Source organism: Labeo rohita, chromosome 17 (genome assembly GCF_022985175.1).
Source record: "Labeo rohita strain BAU-BD-2019 chromosome 17, IGBB_LRoh.1.0, whole genome shotgun sequence".
Lineage (NCBI taxonomy): Eukaryota > Metazoa > Chordata > Actinopteri > Cypriniformes > Cyprinidae > Labeo > Labeo rohita.
The window spans coordinates 17743044-17760078 of NC_066885.1; the positions used below are offsets into that span (position 1 = coordinate 17743044).

General features: G+C 35.8%; 2 protein-coding genes across 2 annotated transcripts; both read left to right on the top strand.

The window, feature by feature from the left end:
• Positions 1–2537: 2537 nt before the first annotated feature.
• On the top strand, positions 2538–11283 carry LOC127179638 (uncharacterized). The gene is made up of 16 exons (XM_051133301.1): positions 2538–2647; positions 2797–2897; positions 3128–3270; positions 3417–3614; positions 3703–3894; positions 4000–4165; positions 4281–4386; positions 4498–4594; positions 8848–9055; positions 9486–9628; positions 9767–9964; positions 10060–10251; positions 10344–10509; positions 10624–10729; positions 10844–10946; positions 11091–11283. The coding sequence occupies exons 2-15, from the start codon at positions 2798–2800 to the stop codon at positions 10941–10943; spliced, it is 2115 nt and encodes a 704-aa protein (XP_050989258.1). The 5' UTR covers positions 2538–2647; position 2797; the 3' UTR covers positions 10944–10946; positions 11091–11283.
• Positions 11284–12269: 986 nt separating this feature from the next.
• LOC127179554 (procathepsin L-like) lies at positions 12270–16688 on the top strand. Its single transcript, XM_051133148.1, has 8 exons — positions 12270–12416; positions 14908–15050; positions 15209–15406; positions 15507–15698; positions 15791–15956; positions 16073–16178; positions 16296–16398; positions 16571–16688. Exons 1-7 carry the CDS (start codon positions 12308–12310, stop codon positions 16393–16395), a joined length of 1014 nt encoding a protein of 337 aa, XP_050989105.1. The 5' UTR covers positions 12270–12307; the 3' UTR covers positions 16396–16398; positions 16571–16688.
• Positions 16689–17035: the final 347 nt, after the last annotated feature.

Consider the following 17035-nt stretch of genomic DNA (forward strand, 5'->3'; position numbering starts at 1 on the left):
TTCAAATAGGACTAAGCAGTGACTTTGAAATGTAGGAAATTATAGGTTGTTCTCTAACTTTTATAACACTGTGCATTACATAAAACAAATAATACACCTGTTATAGTATATAAAATGACACAAAGAAGGGATAAGGGTCAATTTAACTACTACAAACTATGATTTCCCGGTCTGTAGCAAAGTATTATTTGTGTTGACTAAGACAGACTAAGGAGAGAATTTCTGAGAAAATCATGAAAATCACATGGTTAAGCAGTTATTGTTGTTATATAGCAATCATGTGTTAGATGGTAAAAAAATTCCTATGTAAAAACATTTTTGTGGGCAGAAACTGTCTGATCATCTGTCAATAAAGATTTTTAGGACACAGATACAGTCAGTCACTTGACACACAAGTTATAAAGATTGTATACCTTAAACACGTGATTAGAAATATAGCAAGCAAGTGGTTTTCTGCCATTTGGTTGCTTCTGCAATGAGTTCTAATGTACCTAATGTCTATGTACCTAATACCTAATCTACTGTGGTTTAGATCAGTCATTTTGCAATTGTTTTTTCTCAGACTTTAGTTCAAAAATTTATTAGCTTTCCCACACTACCAAAATTGTACAAAAATAAACAGAAATCAAACAGTGAAATACATTATTATTATCATTAACATTATTATGATCAGAAATGTTATTATGATACAATATGCAAAATTATTATTATACAAACTATGCATATCAGAATGATTTCTGAAGGATCATGTGACACTGAAGACCTGAGTAATGGCTGCTTTGTCATCATCACATGAATAAATTACATTTTACATTTTTTTTTTTACATTGTAATTACTGTTTTTACTGTATTTTGATCAAATAAGTGAAGCCTTGGGGAACGAGCATGAGGCTTCTTTCAAAAACATTACAAATCTTTAGTATTATAATAAACAATAAACAATAATGAGGAAGAAAACATGCTTATGCACAAACAAGCACACAAATACACAATAATGAGGAAGAAAACATGTTTATGCACAAACACACACATACATAAAATGTACACTAAGCACTAACACATGAGCACACACAAATGCCTACATACATATATTTTAAACTTCCACAAACACGTGCACAAAACAAGATGGACTCTGTACTTTTGTCCACATCACTACAAAAGAGCTTATTGTCCATCATATAGAGAACCGCAGTAGGCCTATGTTACCCTAAAACCACATCTGCCATGTTCTTCAAATGTGGGAAATACTGTGCCATGTCACTTGATCTTTTACCTCTATCATGACAGTGCAAAACAGCTCATAGAGACACATGAATGATCTTACATGTGGCCTTGAGTCAATAGTTCACAGAATTTTTTATCATCTGAGGGAGTGCCGAAAATATATTATGAGATAATGTGAGAAGAAAAGAGACTCATAAAAACAAGAGCAGGTGACACAGAATGAAGGAGGATATGTTGATGGAGCAAAATCATTACAAGACTGAGGTAAACAGGATGTCTGGGGTTTGGTGAAAAACCTTTCAGAGAAATCGAGACAAGCTATGTGTTTCAAAGTAGTCTGTATCTTCCCACTCAAATAGTATTTCACATTAACAGGAACTCAAATGCTACATTAATCACAATGCTTACAGGCAGAGAAGAGAGAATGAGTAAAAAAAAGCCCTGAAATCATCATTGCATTATGTGTAGTAAAAACCATGTGAAAAATTGTTCATGAGAATGTGTTTACAGGGAAGTTGGTGATCTTAGCCTGGAGCTTTTTAAAATGAATTTTGGTGAACTTTCGCTTTGCGTTAACATAAACATTGTCTGTATTGTAGGCCTATACATTAAAACAGGTTTTGCCAGTCATGTCCATTAAGAGGTGGGAGGTGAAAACTTTTGGTATTTGAAAATCAGGGTAAATGTAACTTATATTGTCTTTTGGAAAACATGTAAGTATCTTCTGTAGCTTCTGAAGGCCAGTACTAAATGAAAAAAAAAAAATAAAACAAGAAAAATGTACACCTCTTCATTATGTTCAAAAGTTTTCACCCCCCTGGCCTTTAATGTATCGTTTTTCTTTCTGGAGCATCAGTAAGCATTTGAACCTTCTGTAATAGTTGCATATGAGTCTCTCAGTTGTCCTCAGTGTGAAAAGATGGGTCTCAAAATCATACAGTCATTGCATACTGGTTCTAAAAAATCGTGTCACATACAGTTTGTTACTGGAAATACAGGAAAATTTGCAATGTCAGCTAATTATTTATGACTTATGTTTTGCAGTGATGTCATTGGTATGACTGCTGACAGTTTGTTTATATGCATTGAATAACTTAATTAAAAACACAACTCATATACTGCTGAGACACAATCAAACAAACACACTGTAAAACATAAAAGAAAGAAGAAAAAAAATCTCCAGTTGATGTTTACAGAAAACTTCCTTCCACACAGCGTGTTCCCCGGCAGTACACTCTTATTCGCCCATGCACTATTGTTGTTACGTAATTTCCCCTTTATTCTTTTGCACTCAGCTTTTTTTATGAGTTTATGACAGGCACCTGATCAGAGAACACTTCTATATAAACTCTAATCTTCATTCTGATAAACACTGACAGGCCGGGTGACATCAAGGAAACATATATCCTACATACCGTCACAAGTAAGTACTCAGGTTTAACCAGATTCAAAAAAATACTGCTTGAGGAAAAACGTGGGGGAGTGTGACAGAAGAAATGAAACAGTGACATTAGACTTACCTTGCGCTTTTGGTCTAGCCTCACACTTGTCTTGTTCTCTTTCTGTGACCAGGATGAGGTTTTTGGTTGTTGCCGCTGCTTTTCTGGCTGTTGCCAGTGCTGCCAGTCTTTCTCTGGAGGACATGGAGTTTCACGCATGGAAAATGAAATTTGGTAAGAGAGTCTTCGTCTTTAGTTTTAGCTAAATCTTGGGGAAAGAGACTCATCAGATTCTCTTTGCTGGGTGAATGACCAAACTGGACAAAACAGAGAGTGATGCTATTCAGACAATAATGAAAGACAGAAGAGTTTTGATAAATCTCACAGCATTGTTTCTTACCTTTCTCATTTTTTTCATGACTTTAACATTTTAACTAGCAAAACGCTGTGCTTGTGTGTATCAGGTAAGATCTACCGTTCTGCGGAGGAAGAGTCTCAGCGTATGCAGACCTGGTTGTCCAATCGCAAACTGGTTTTGGTCCACAACATGATGGCAGATCAGGGCATCAAATCCTACAGGCTTGGCATGACATACTTCGCTGACATGGTAAATAATCGAACACACACATATACACAAACAGGTCATTACAATTATCATCAAAATAAAGAAATAGTATATAAAAAATTGTCGACTTCAGTTAATTCATTTTGTTTTACACAAAACTTCATTATATTTCCTCTATCCTCTCTCAGAGTAATGAGGAATACAGACAGGTGGCGTTCCATGGATGTCTGGGCTCAATGAATAACACTAAGGCCCGTGGTGGTGCTATGTTCTTCCGGCTGAAGGATGCGGTTGTGGTGCCCAAATCCGTGGACTGGAGGGACAAGGGCTACGTGACCGATGTCAAAGACCAGAAGGACTGTGGATCATGCTGGGCCTTCAGTGCAGTAAGACCCATTTTGGCTTTTACAAACAGATTTTATATGGCAAATGCTTGTTTTATTCAGTTTTATTCATCCCTCTTTTGTCTCTCAGACTGGTTCCCTGGAGGGTCAGACATTCAAGAAGACAGGAAAACTGGTGTCCCTCAGTGAGCAGCAGCTGGTGGACTGCTCTGGTTCTTATGGGAACTTGGGCTGTGGTGGAGGACTAATGGACCAGGCCTTCCAGTACATTGAAGCCAATGGAGGTCTGGATACAGAGGAGTCCTACCCGTATGAGGCCGTTGTGAGTCCAAATAATGTTTGAAAAATAAATAATTCTGAGCGGAACACTTCAGCTTGTTTTTAAAATGATTTTAATTATTTTTGCTCATCATTATTCTCCACGCAGGATGGTCAGTGCCGTTTTAACCCGAGCACTGTGGGTGCCACCTGCACAGGATATGTTGATATTGCTAGTGGGGATGAAAGTGCACTACAGGAGGCTGTTGCCACAATTGGCCCCATATCTGTTGCCATCGATGCTGGACACAGCAGCTTTCAGCTCTATCAATCAGGTAAGTGTCATCACCTGTTTTTTAGGTGTTTGGTTTTACATGTGACATTTTTATCTATTATTTATTCAGGTTTGCATTAGAAACTTGTTGTCTAATTTAATAAATATTATTCTAGGTATCTACAATGAGCCTGAGTGCAGCAGCTCTGACTTAGATCATGGCGTCCTGGCTGTTGGTTACGGAAGTTCCAAAGGACAGGACTACTGGATCGTCAAGAACAGGTTAAGAAAAAAGCACAAGATGATAAAACAAAAATATTAATAATAATAAAAATGAGTACGGAATTAAATAGAGACAAAACAACTAAACACCCAAAACTGTTGTGATTTTAGCTGGGGTGAGGGATGGGGTGACAATGGCTACATCCTGATGTCCAGGAACAAGAGCAACCAATGTGGCGTTGCTACTGCGGCCAGTTACCCTCTGGTCTAATAGGTGAGTTCATTTCTAATATGATGCTTTATGGCGTTAGTCAATTCACAGAAATGAAAGTTCATTTAACTGAATACAACAGGCTTATATAAACATTTAAAACATAGCTTTAAATTTATTAAGTTTACTTTGCAATTAAGAATTAAATGATTTTCTTATGTTCTGCAGCAAAGGTCAACATGGACCTGGATTGGATGGGAGAAAACGAAATATGGGCCATTTGACTGAATCTACAATAAAACCTCAGAATCAAATGTAACTGTAATTAAATTTGAAATTTTTTTATAAACTACCTTCAGTTGTTGTTTATATTTTCAAATACTCTGACTAGGAAAACACTATGTTGCTATGAAGTATGGAATAAAAAATAGCATTTGTATATTTTCTTGTCAAACTCTCATTCTTGTGGTTGTTTGGTATATATGTATGTATATATATATATATATATATATTCATAATTCACAATCAGCACACTGCCCAGTTTAGCTTGTTTTAAATAAACAGTTCTTTAAAATGCTCAAGAATCCAAAAATCAGACTTTTCCCATAAAAATCATACAACCAAGTCTTCAAGACATTAAAATTCTTTTTTTTTTCTTTCCTTTTTTCAAAAGAGTACTAAAATACCAAGCAGATAACTAAGTGCTTGGCTTGTTTTATTTAACCAATTCTTTGAATGGTCAGGGATTCAAATCACAAGCCTTTTTTCAAAATAATGAAACCAAGTCTCCATTGCTAGATGCCTGGGAATCTGCTGGAAGCTTCTACTTGAAGCTTGAGGTAATTGGATCACATACGCTATGTTTTTACTTTCAAGAGAGGGAATGTCACCTGGACATCTATTCCTTTCCTACGTCAGTTTCAATCCAAAGCTGCGAATTTAACTTGTCGCATAAAAACATTTGCGAATAAGCACTCTTTCCATATGAGTAGAGTCAAAGAGAACAAAATCATCACTTCCTGATAAACTGGCACTAAACATCACTAAGAAAAGTAGGGGAAGCCGCAGAATATAACAATTTTCATATACAATATATTACTTCTGCCTCAGAGCAATCAGACGAAATACAATAAATATAGCCATTGCTTTAATGGATGCCTGCTAGTTGAGAATGCAGTCATGCGGCCTAAGAGAGTTCTGGGAGGCAATAATACAGAAATACTTTGATGACAGAGAGACAGGTTTTGCTTGGGCATTTCAGAATTATGACCATAACAACATTTCAGATGCTGTGGAATGAGATCAGTCTGCTGGTTAATCTGGTTATGTCATCGCATAGCGCAAAATCACATGACTTTTTTGATGCACATGCGTGCAGAAAAAAAAAAAATTCACAATAACCCTTTTTCAAAAACCACATCAAGCAAATATATAAAAAAATTGTGAATTAAGATATATTTGTTAGGGTGATGGAAAGAATTCATGAAAATACAATAACTAAAAGTAAAGCTTAAGGTCCTGAGAGTGTGTTTCAGTAAAGTTTCTCCTCCAAGAAAGTCTATCCAGTCTAATTTATTTTTTAAGGGACCGATGCTTTTTTAAATTGAAATAAATATATTTTAAAATAGAGCCTGTGACATGACTTAATAAGGATTCATGCATACATTCATTATTTATTGATTGGTATTATTAATGACTTTTGTGCATCCTCGAAGATACACTAGAGTGTGTTCATTCATAACAACTTCTTTGTAAATTCAGATCTTCATTCTGATAAACACTGACAGGCCAGGTGACTGACATCAAGGAAACGTATAGACTATCCAAGTAAATAATCATTTTTAACCACATTAAAAAAATTACTGTTTAAGAAATCATGTGAGTATGACAGAAGAAATGAAACTGAAAATCTCTTGCACCTTCTGTCCAACCTCACACTTGTCTCTTCTCTTTCTCTATGCAAGATAAAGCTTTTGGTTGTTGCCGCTGCTTTTCTGCCAGTCTTTCTCTGGAGGACATGGAGTTTCATGCATGGAAAATGAAATTTGGTAAGAGTCAAAAATACAATAACTAGGGTTTAGAGAAGCTTAAGGTCCTGAAAGGGTGTTTCACTAAAGTTTCTCCTCCAAGAAAGTTTATCCAGTCTGGTTTATTTTTAAGGAACAGATGCCTTTTTTATTGAAATAAATATATTTTAAAATAGAGCCTGTGACATAGTGGCTTTTGTGCATCCTTAAAGATACACCAGAGTGTGTTCATTCATAACAGCTCCTCTGTAAATTCAGATCTTCATTCTGGTAAACACTGACAGGCCAGGTGACTAAATGACCAAACAGAACAGAGACAAATACCTAAAACACTCAAAAGTGCTGTGATTTTAGCTGGGGTGTGGGATGGGGTGAACAGGGCTACATCCTGATGCCCAGGAACAAGAACAACCAATGTGGCATGGCTACTTTAGCCAGTTACCCTCTGTTCTAATGGGAGAGTTATGGTGCTTTCACACCTGGAGATTGATTGCTTTGTTCCAAAACAGGGATTAAAATTATTACAGAGTTGCTTTTTATTCATGGTGCGGTTCGCTTTCACACACCAAAGTTTCTAAACGGACCAAATGTGTTAATACAAGTCACTTGCGAATAAACTGTCCTCTCATTGGTTAAAGTTCCATGTTTTTTTCTGGGATACCGCTCAGCTGTCATCTGTCAGGATGGAACAACAACAGCTTTGTGGGCTTATTGTTTTATTACATTTTTTAATTTTTTTTTTAGGTATTGTTATATTAATTTATAATTTTGAGCAGGAGTCCAGGATTCGTCAGGAAAACATTTTTAAAACACACCTCCTACAAACAGAGTAATAAGACAGCACTATAAATTGAAAAGGCTCGCTTTGATTTTGAATGGCACAGACAGACACAGGTTCATTTTAAGCTGTATTAGCAAAACAACAAAGCTACTGCTATTCATGGAACTGTAATTACCCATTATACAGTGTGATAAAGCCTGGTTCGTTGGTCCACTGGATCGGATTGCTTTCTAACTACAACCAAACCGGGAAAACAAACTCGAGTGCGATTCAGCCAAACTAGATGAGGCAGGTGTGAAAACACCCTTAATTGCTAATATGATGCTTTATGGCTTTAGTCAATTCACAGAATTAAGGCAAGTTAATTTACCTATAAACAACAGACATATATATAAACACTCAAAACATAGATTAAGTTGCATAAATCAATTTCATAACTCTGCTGTTAGGAATTAAATTATTTTCTTATGTTCTGCAGGAAAGGTCAGTATGGACCTGGAGTGGATGGGAGAAAAAGAAATGTTGTTTGAATGATTCTACAATAACACCTCACAATCATACTTTTATTTTAACTACAACTTTTAAAAAAAGTTCAGCTGTTGATTACATTTTCAAATCCTCTGACTAGGAAAACACTGTTACTGCAAAGTACAGAATAAAAAGTAACATTTGTGTGGTGCATATTTTCTTGTCAAAATCTTATCCTTGTGGTTGTTTGGACTATTCCTATATATTTCCGGTAACACTTATTTTACAGTTTCTTAACTAGTGGCTTATTAGCATGCACATTACTAGAATATTAGCCATTTACTAGTACTAATTAAGCATATAATGACTTATTCTGCATGACCTTATTCTACATCCCTAATCCTACCTAATACCTAAACTTACCAACTACTCTACTAACTATTAATAAGCAGCAAATTAGGAATTTATTGAGGGAAAAGTTGTAGTTAATAGTGAATAAGTGCTCCATATTCTAAAGTGTTACCATATTTCCTTTTGTGAATTCACAAACAGCTTGTTTTTTAACTAAACAGGTCAGTAATCCAGAACATCACACTGTCCACTGGTTATTTTGGTTATGTTGTTCCATAGCGCAAAATCACATGAGTCAATCACATGAGTTGATCACAAGTCAAGAACCGCCACTTTTTGCGAAGTGTTTTTATGAAATTTGCCGTTTCCATCACTTGTTTTTATGTGATCCCTCAAAATTTGCATTAAACAGGGTGATGGAAACAGTGACTAAAAGAATTAATGAAAATACAATAACTGAAAGTAACTACTACAGTTAGAGGAGTTTAGGTTCTGAGAGGCTGTTTCAGTAAAGTGTCTTTTCCAAGAAAGTCTGTCCAGTCAAGTTTGTTTTTAAAGAAAAGAATAAACAGTTTTAAGACACACTGACTGCTATCAAGGAAACTTCCTACGTCCCATCACAAGTAAGCACTCACGTTTAACCAGACTTCAAAAAAACACTTTGTTTGAGAAATCATGTGAAGGAGTGTGACACAAGAAATGAAACTGTGACGTTATACACTCTGTTCTGTTTTTATCTTGTGCACTTCTTGTCCGACCTCACACTTGACTCTTCTCTTTCTGTGAGCAGGATGAGGTTTTTGGTTGTTGCTGCTGCTTTTCTGGCTGTTGCCAGTGCTGCCAGTCTTTCTCTGGAGGACATGGAGTTTTACGCATGGAAAATGAAATTTGGTAAGAGAGTCTTCATCTTTAGTTTTAGCTAAATCTTCTTTAAAATCTTGGGAAAAGAGACTCCTCAGGTTCTCTTTTCTGACTGACCAAACTAGACAAAACAGAGAGTGAAGTTATTTAGACAATAATGAAAGACAGAAGAGTTTCGATAAATTTCACACATTGCTTTTTGTGTCCTTTCTCACTTCAGGCTTATTTTTATGTATATTAGAAATGACTTAACCCAACTAAGCACTTGACACAGAGTAACTTTTCTTGGTTACAGGCAGTTCAGCACGTTGCTTAAGAAACATGAATGCCTCTGGTTGAATCAGAACAAAAATCATTAAACAATTTCAGAAGATGCTTAAAATTTTTTAATTGATGTAAAAATTGACAACTGTTAAATTATTAACTGTTAAACTAGCAAAACCTCTAATGTGTCTTTCAGGTAAGATCTACCGTTCTGTGAAGGAAGAGTCTCAGCGTAAGCAGACCTGGTTGTCCAATCGCAAAATGGTTTTGTTCCACAACATGATGGCAGATCAGGGCATTAAATCCTACAGGCTTGGCATGACATTTTTTGCTGACTTGGTAAAAAATTAAAACATACACACACATATACACAAGCAGATCATTATAAACATTTTAAAATATATACTTAAATAAATAACTTTTGTTGTACACATAACTTTAAAATCCATTGTATTCCTTCCTTCTAACCTCTCTTAGAGTAATGAGGAATACAGACAGGTGGCATTCCGTGGATGTCTGGGCTCCATGAATAACACTAAGGCCCGTGGTGGTGTTATGTTCTTTGGGATGAAGGATGCTGTTGTGGTGCCCAAATCCGTGGACTGGAGGGACAAGGGCTACGTGACTGATGTCAAAGACCAGAAGGACTGTGGATCATGTTGGGCCTTCAGTGCAGTAAGACCAAAACAGATCTTATATGGCAAATGCTTATAAAGTCCAGTTCAGCATTCTTCCCTTTCTGCTTTATTCATCCCTCTTTTGTCTTTCAGACTGGTGCCCTGGAGGGTCAGACATTCAAGAAGACAGGAAAACTGGTGTCCCTCAGTGAGCAGCAGCTGGTGGACTGCTCTGCTCCTTTTGGGAACATGGGTTGTTTAGGAGGATATATGAACCAGGCCTTCCAATACATTGAAGCCAATAGAGGTGTGGATACAGAGGAGTCCTACCCGTATGAGGGCACTGTGAGTCCTAATAATGTCTGAATAATAAATAATTCTGTAATGCTTCAGCTGATTTTTGAAAACAATTTTAATCAACAATGTTCTCCACGCAGGATGGTCAGTGCCGTTTTAACCCGAGCACTGTGGGTGCCACCTGCACAGGATATGTTGATATTACCAGAGGGGATGAAAGTGCACTACAGGAGGCTGTTGCCACAATCGGCCCTGTATCTGTGGGCATCGATGCTGGACACCTCAGCTTTCAGCTCTATCAATCTGGTAAGTGACATCCCCTGCTTTTGGTGTTAGATTTTAAATGTGACATTTTTATTCATTATTTATTCAAACTTTAATTAGAAATTTGCTGGCTAATTTAATAAATGATGTTTCTAGGGATCTACGACGAGCCTGAATGCAGCAGCTCTGAATTAGATCATGGCGTCCTGGCTGTTGGGTATGGAAGCTTGAGTGGAAAGGACTATTGGATCATCAAGAACAGGTTAAGAAAAAAAGCGCAAGATGATGAAACAAAAATGATTATTAATAATAAAAAATAAAACAGAATTGAATAGAGATAAAACAACTCAAACATTTAAACCTCCTGTGATTATAGCTGGGGTGTGGGATGGGGTGATGAGGGCTACATCCTGATGTCCAGGAACAAGAGCAACCAATGTGGCATCGCTACTTTAGCCAGCTACCCTCTGGTCTAATGAGTAAGTTCATTACTAATATATTATAATTCTTTATGGCTTTAGCCAATTTGCAGAACTGGGGCAAGTTTTATAAATACATTTTATAAATACATTTTATAGCTTAATCTGCAATTAGGAATTAAATTATTTTCTTGTGTTCTGCAGGAAAGGTCAAAATGGACCTGGAGTGGATGGGAGATAAAGAAATGTTGACCGTTTGAATGATTCTACATTAACCTCAGAATCACACTATTATATTAATTACAATTTGAATTTTTTATTTTATTTTAACTAACTTAAGCTGTTGTATATATTTTCAAATTGTCTAACAAGGAAACATGTTACTACAATGTAGGGAATAAAAATGAACATTTGTGTGATATATATTTCCTCGTCAAACTCTCATTCTTGTGTTTTTTTTTGTCTTTTCTTAAATTTCCTCTTCATAAATCACAATAAGCACAATGCTCAGTTTGACTTGTTTTAACTAAACAGCTCTTTAAACATATAAGGAATTTAAAACATTAGACTTTTATGCATAAAAACCATGCAACCAGATCTTCAGACCCCAACAAAATTCCCTTTTTTAAAGAACAATAAACAATCAATCAGATAGCTAAGTGCTTGGATGTTTTAACTGAACAGTTCTTTAAATAGTCAGGTATTCAAATCACAAGCGTTTTTTCAAAAAAAAAAAAAAAAAAAGAAAAAAAAAAAAAGAAAAGAAATTCTCTATTGCCAGATGCCTGGGAATCTTCTGGTAGCTTCTAAGCTTGAGATTACTTGTTCACATGCATACATATATACATTCAAGATGCATGCATATTTCTCATTAGTGACAAATAATTCATAAAAATACAATAACTTAAAGTAAAACATTACTATGGTTTAAAGGAGCTTAAGGTCCTGATAGGGTGTTTCAGGAAAGTTTCTCTTCCAAGAAAGTCTATCCAGTCTGGTTTGTTGATAAGGAACAGATACTGTTTTTATAGAAATAAATAGTTTTCATAAAGCCTGTGACATGACTTCATAAGGATTCTTGCATAAATTCAGTATTTATTGATTGCTATTGTTAGTGGCTTTTGTGCATCCTTAAAGATACACTAGAGTGTGTTCATTTATATATATATATAAAAAAACCCTATATAACTCAAGTCTTTATTCTGGTAAACACTGACAGGCTGGTTGACTGACATCAAGGAAACGTATATCCGACATACCATCACAAGTAAGTACTCAGGTTTAACCAGATTTGTTTAAAAAGTTCTGTTTGAGAAATCATGTGAGAGGGAGTGTGACAGAAGAAATGAAACTCTGTTCTGTTTTATCTTGTGCACCTTTTGTCCGAGCTCACACTCGTCTCTTTTCTTTCTCTGTGCAGGATGAGGTTTTTGGTTGCTGCTGCTGCTTTTCTGGCTGTTGCCAGTGCTGCCAGTCTTGCCAGTCTTTCTCTGGAGGACATGGAGTTTTACGCATGGAAAATGAAATTTGGTAAGAGAGTCTCTTTAATTTTATCTACCCTTACCTTCAAGTTTATGTTATTAAGTATACTTAAGTAAAGTTCAAGTATATTTTTTAGTATATTTTATGTAGTAAGTATACAAATGTCAGTGTACTAGTAGTATACTTGTAAGTGTACTATTTCAATACTCCTTGGGACTAAATTGGCCCACTTTCTAGTCTATACTTTTAAGTACACTATTATGTACCTATTAGGTATTAATTTGTTTGTATTATTTTGCTATATGAATATCTGAACATACAAAACATCAAAAGAAAGATCAGGGTATCTGCTTGTAAACAAAAACATTTTATTCTAGTTTCATGCATTCTTTTCTTACAAACACTTGAATGTGGGTAAGTTTCAGAAATGATGATAAAAAAAGAATAAATAACATTTTGAACAAAAAGCTGGAAAAAAAGCCTACGAATTGGATTTAGAGTGATTATCAAAATGTCGATCAACACTCCAAAGCTTGACAGTCATTATTACCTCTTCATGGGTCACATTTTATTCCATAACGTTACAGTTTTGATGCTGTTTTATGACTGATGATCATGTTAAAAACGTGTGGAAGCATCTGTTGTTTCAGTTTCTTTTTCGCTTGTGTTTTGCCAGTTCTGTACAGAAGATGTATAATAGCGCCCCTACCATATAACAATGAAAACATGGATTCTTGGAGAACAATATTGCTCAAATATATTTCAACTTTTTCTTAGTATAAGTCAAGAATGCTTTAATGTAATTTTAAGTATATTTCTGAGAAGTACATAAGCACATTTTTTGAGAAGTACATGAAAAGTAGACTGAAAGTATACTTTCCTATTTTTTTGATTAAAGGAAGTATACTAATAGCACACTTGAATAAACTTCTTTTTTGTAAGGGATGCTATATTAAAGGGTCATGAAACCACCCTGTTTCAGCACTGGTTAGTTCTCACCATAGTTTTGGGCTGTAAAAGTGGGCGTGGTGCGCTGCGGAGCGGAGGGGGAAGAGGGGAGAGAGTCAACTTCGGGTTCAGACAGTTTCATTGCCTTTGTGCCGAACTCTACTTACAAAGCAAACAAAAACAAACAGTCTCCTTCGATCCATTAACGTTTCTCTCAGTTACTGTACGCAATCTCACATTCTGAAGCGTCAGTTATAGCAAATCAACACCCGCTGTCGTGAATAATTAGACGAAGCGTCTTCTCATAGGATAAGAACGCGCAGCCTCATGAATAATTATGAGACATCGATGTACTATCGTCCAGAGCTCTGCTTTAGTCCATTGCCACGTCACAAACTGTGACGTCAGCACAATATAGATTTTAAACCCGGAAGATGAAAATAGAGCAAAAAAGCTCGAAATTAACTAGTGTTCTCCAACAATTAAAATGAATGTATGCTAACATTGTCATATATGATGTGCAACACAAACACCTCTGCTCAAATCTCAGAAAAAGTAGTCTGGGGTTTCATGAATCTTTAAACTATGCTATTCTATGACATTAGCGATGTAATTTACATTATTTAGTTCTATGAATTTTAATGAGAAATTACAAGAAACAGGTGAATAAAGACTGACAATCAATTTTTAATTCTTAGAAAATATTAATTTTAAGAAATGTAAAGCATTTTGGCTCGTTTATGTGTCTCGTGTTCTATGAGAGGGGCTGTCATATGGTCATGTTACAATGTGCCTCTCAAACGTTGCAATGTAACCCACCTATGGGGCATGTTGTCACATTTCACTTCCTTTCTTTTAAGGTAAATGGCGAAAAACGTATACACTGTAATTATGAAACAAAGCATGTTGCTGGTCAAGGACCAGCATGAACCAGCAAAGGACCAGCATAAACCAGCATCAAAACCTACCTAACCAGCATTCCAGCATCAAAACATACCTACCAACATATGCTGGTTTTTTCACCAGGGTGGGTTTACACAAACTGAGAAATTCAAAAAGTGTTAGGTTGTGCATACATCAATGTTTTTAGCTTGTACTGCAACTATACTAAAAGTGAACTTATAAGTATACTGACAGTTTACTAATTAAATACTTGTAGTAACATTTTTAGTGTCAGTAAACTTCTAGTTTAGTTAGGTATTATTTTGTATAGGTAGCTATCTTAACCTAACTCGCGCTTGACGCAGAGTAACTTTCCAGGGTTACAGCACGTAGTTCAACAGGTTGCTTAAGGAATGTGAAAATATGCCTTTGGTTGAATTAGAACAAAAATCATTAAATAATTTCAGAAGACGCATAAAAAATGGTTAAATTAATGTTAAAAAAGACAAAACTGTTACATTTTTTGTGGGTTTTAAACATTTTAAATACATGAAACAAAATAAAATTTGTGATATTATATTTTAAACATTATAGATGACTATAGCCAAATTTGTTGTTTTTAAAATTTATTAAGATATTTATTTTCTCTCTAATATCACTTGTGTGTGTATATATATAACTAGAAAAACCTCATGCTTGTGTGTATCAGGTAAGATCTACCGTTCTGTGGAGGAAGAGTCTCAGCGTAAGCAGACCTGGTTGTCCAATCGCAAAATGGTTTTGCTCCACAACATGATGGCAGATCAGGGCACTAAATCCTACAGGCTTGGCATGACATACTTTGCTGACATGGTAAAAAATTAAAACACACACATACACACAAACAGATCATTATAAGCATCAGAAAATTGATGATGACTTAAATTAGTATATAAATAAATAAATAAAAAACTTTTGTTTTACACAAAACTTTAGAATCCATTATATTCCTTCCTTCTATACTCTCTTAGAGTAATGAGGAATACAGACAGGTGGCGTTCCGTGGATGTCTGGGCTCCATGAATAACACTAAGGCCCGTGGTGGTGCTACATTCTTCCGGCTGAAGGATGCGGTTGTGCTACCCAACTCCGTGGACTGGAGGGACAAGGGCTACGTGACTGGTGTTAAAAACCAGCAGCAGTGTGGATCATGCTGGGCCTTCAGTGCAGTAAGACCAAAACAGATCTTATATGGCAAATGCTTATAGAGTGCATATAGTCCAGTTCAGCATTCTTACCTTTTTGCTTCATCCCTCTTTTGTCTCTTAGACTGGTGCCCTGGAGGGTCAGACTTTCAAGAAGACAGGAAAACTGGTGTCCCTCAGTGAGCAGCAGCTGGTGGACTGCTCTGGTCTTTTTGGGAACAAGGGCTGTAATGGAGGACTTATGGACCTGGCCTTCCTGTACATTGAATTCACTGGAGGTCTGGATACAGAGGAGTCCTACCCGTATGAGGCCATTGTGAGTCCTGATAATGTTTGAATAATATATAATTCTGTAATGCTTTAACTAATTTTTGAAAACAATTTTAAACAAAAATATTCTCCACGCAGGATGGTCAGTGCCGTTTTAACCCAAACTCTGTGGGTGCCACCTGCACAGGATATGTTGATATTACCAGAGGGGATGAAAGTGCACTACAGGAGGCTGTTGCCACAATCGGCCCTGTGTCTGTTGCCATCGATGCTGGACACAGCAGCTTTCAGCTCTATCACTCAGGTAAGTGACATCACCTGGTTTTTGATGTTAAGATTTTAAATGTGACATTTTTATTCATTATTTATTAAGATTTTAATTAGAAATTTGCTGGATAATTTAATAAATTATGTTTCTAGGGATCTACGATGAGCCTTTTTGCAGCAGCTCTGACTTAGATCATGGCGTCCTGGCTGTTGGATATGGAAGTTTGAGTGGAAAGGACTATTGGATCGTCAAGAACAGGTTAAGAAAAAAAGGACACGATGATGAAACAAAAATTAATTCAAAATAAAAAAAGAAAATAGTACATGACTGAATAGAGACAAAACAACTAAACACTCAAAACTGTTGTGATTTTAGCTGGGGTGTGGGATGGGGTGAGGAGGGCTACATCCTGATGTCCAGGAACAAGAGCAACCAATGTGGCATCGCTACTTTAGCCAGTTACCCTCTGGTCTAATGGGTGAGTTCATTACTAATATCATATGATGTTTTAGAACTTTAGTCAATTTACAGAATTGGGGTAAGTTCATTTACCCATAAACAGCAGGTGTATATAAACATTTAAGTTTCATGAATAAATTTTATAGTTTACTCTGCAATTAGGAATTAAATGATTTTCTTGTGTTCTGCAGGAAAGGTCAAAATGGACCTGGAGTGGATGGGAGAAAGTGAAATGTGCACAGTTTGAATGATTCTAATACCTCATAATCATACTTTCACTTCAATTGCAATTTGAAAAAAATAAAATAATTTTAACTAACTTCAGCTGTTTATATTTTCAAACTGTTACTACGAAGTAGGGAATAAAAATTAATATTTGCGTGGTGTATATTTGTTCGTTTGGTCTTTTCCTAGATTTCCTCTTCATAAATCACAATAAGCACAATGCTCATTTTGACTTGTTTTAACTAAACAGTTCTTTAAACTGGTCAGGAATCCAAAACATTAGACTTTTTATCCACAAAAATTATGCAATCAAGTCTTCATCTGTTAAAAGACACTAAAATTAAATTATTATTATTTTTTTTTTAAAGAACACTAAAATACCAAGCAGATAATTGTCTGGCTTGTTTTAACTGAACAGTTCTTTAAATACT

Excerpts from the sequence above, each read along its gene's own strand:
- LOC127179554 (XM_051133148.1), top strand. The coding sequence starts at position 12,308 with ATGAGGTTTTTGGTTGCTGCTGCTGCTTTTCTGGCTGTTGCCAGTGCT. Across the intron at positions 12,417-14,907 it reads CGCATGGAAAATGAAATTTG|GTAAGATCTACCGTTCTGTG; the intron begins GTAAGAGAGTCT and ends TGTGTGTATCAG. Across the intron at positions 15,407-15,506 it reads CATGCTGGGCCTTCAGTGCA|ACTGGTGCCCTGGAGGGTCA; the intron begins GTAAGACCAAAA and ends TTTGTCTCTTAG.
- LOC127179638 (XM_051133301.1), top strand. The coding sequence starts at position 2,798 with ATGAGGTTTTTGGTTGTTGCCGCTGCTTTTCTGGCTGTTGCCAGTGCT. Across the intron at positions 3,271-3,416 it reads TGACATACTTCGCTGACATG|AGTAATGAGGAATACAGACA; the intron begins GTAAATAATCGA and ends ATCCTCTCTCAG. Across the intron at positions 3,895-3,999 it reads CCTACCCGTATGAGGCCGTT|GATGGTCAGTGCCGTTTTAA; the intron begins GTGAGTCCAAAT and ends TTCTCCACGCAG.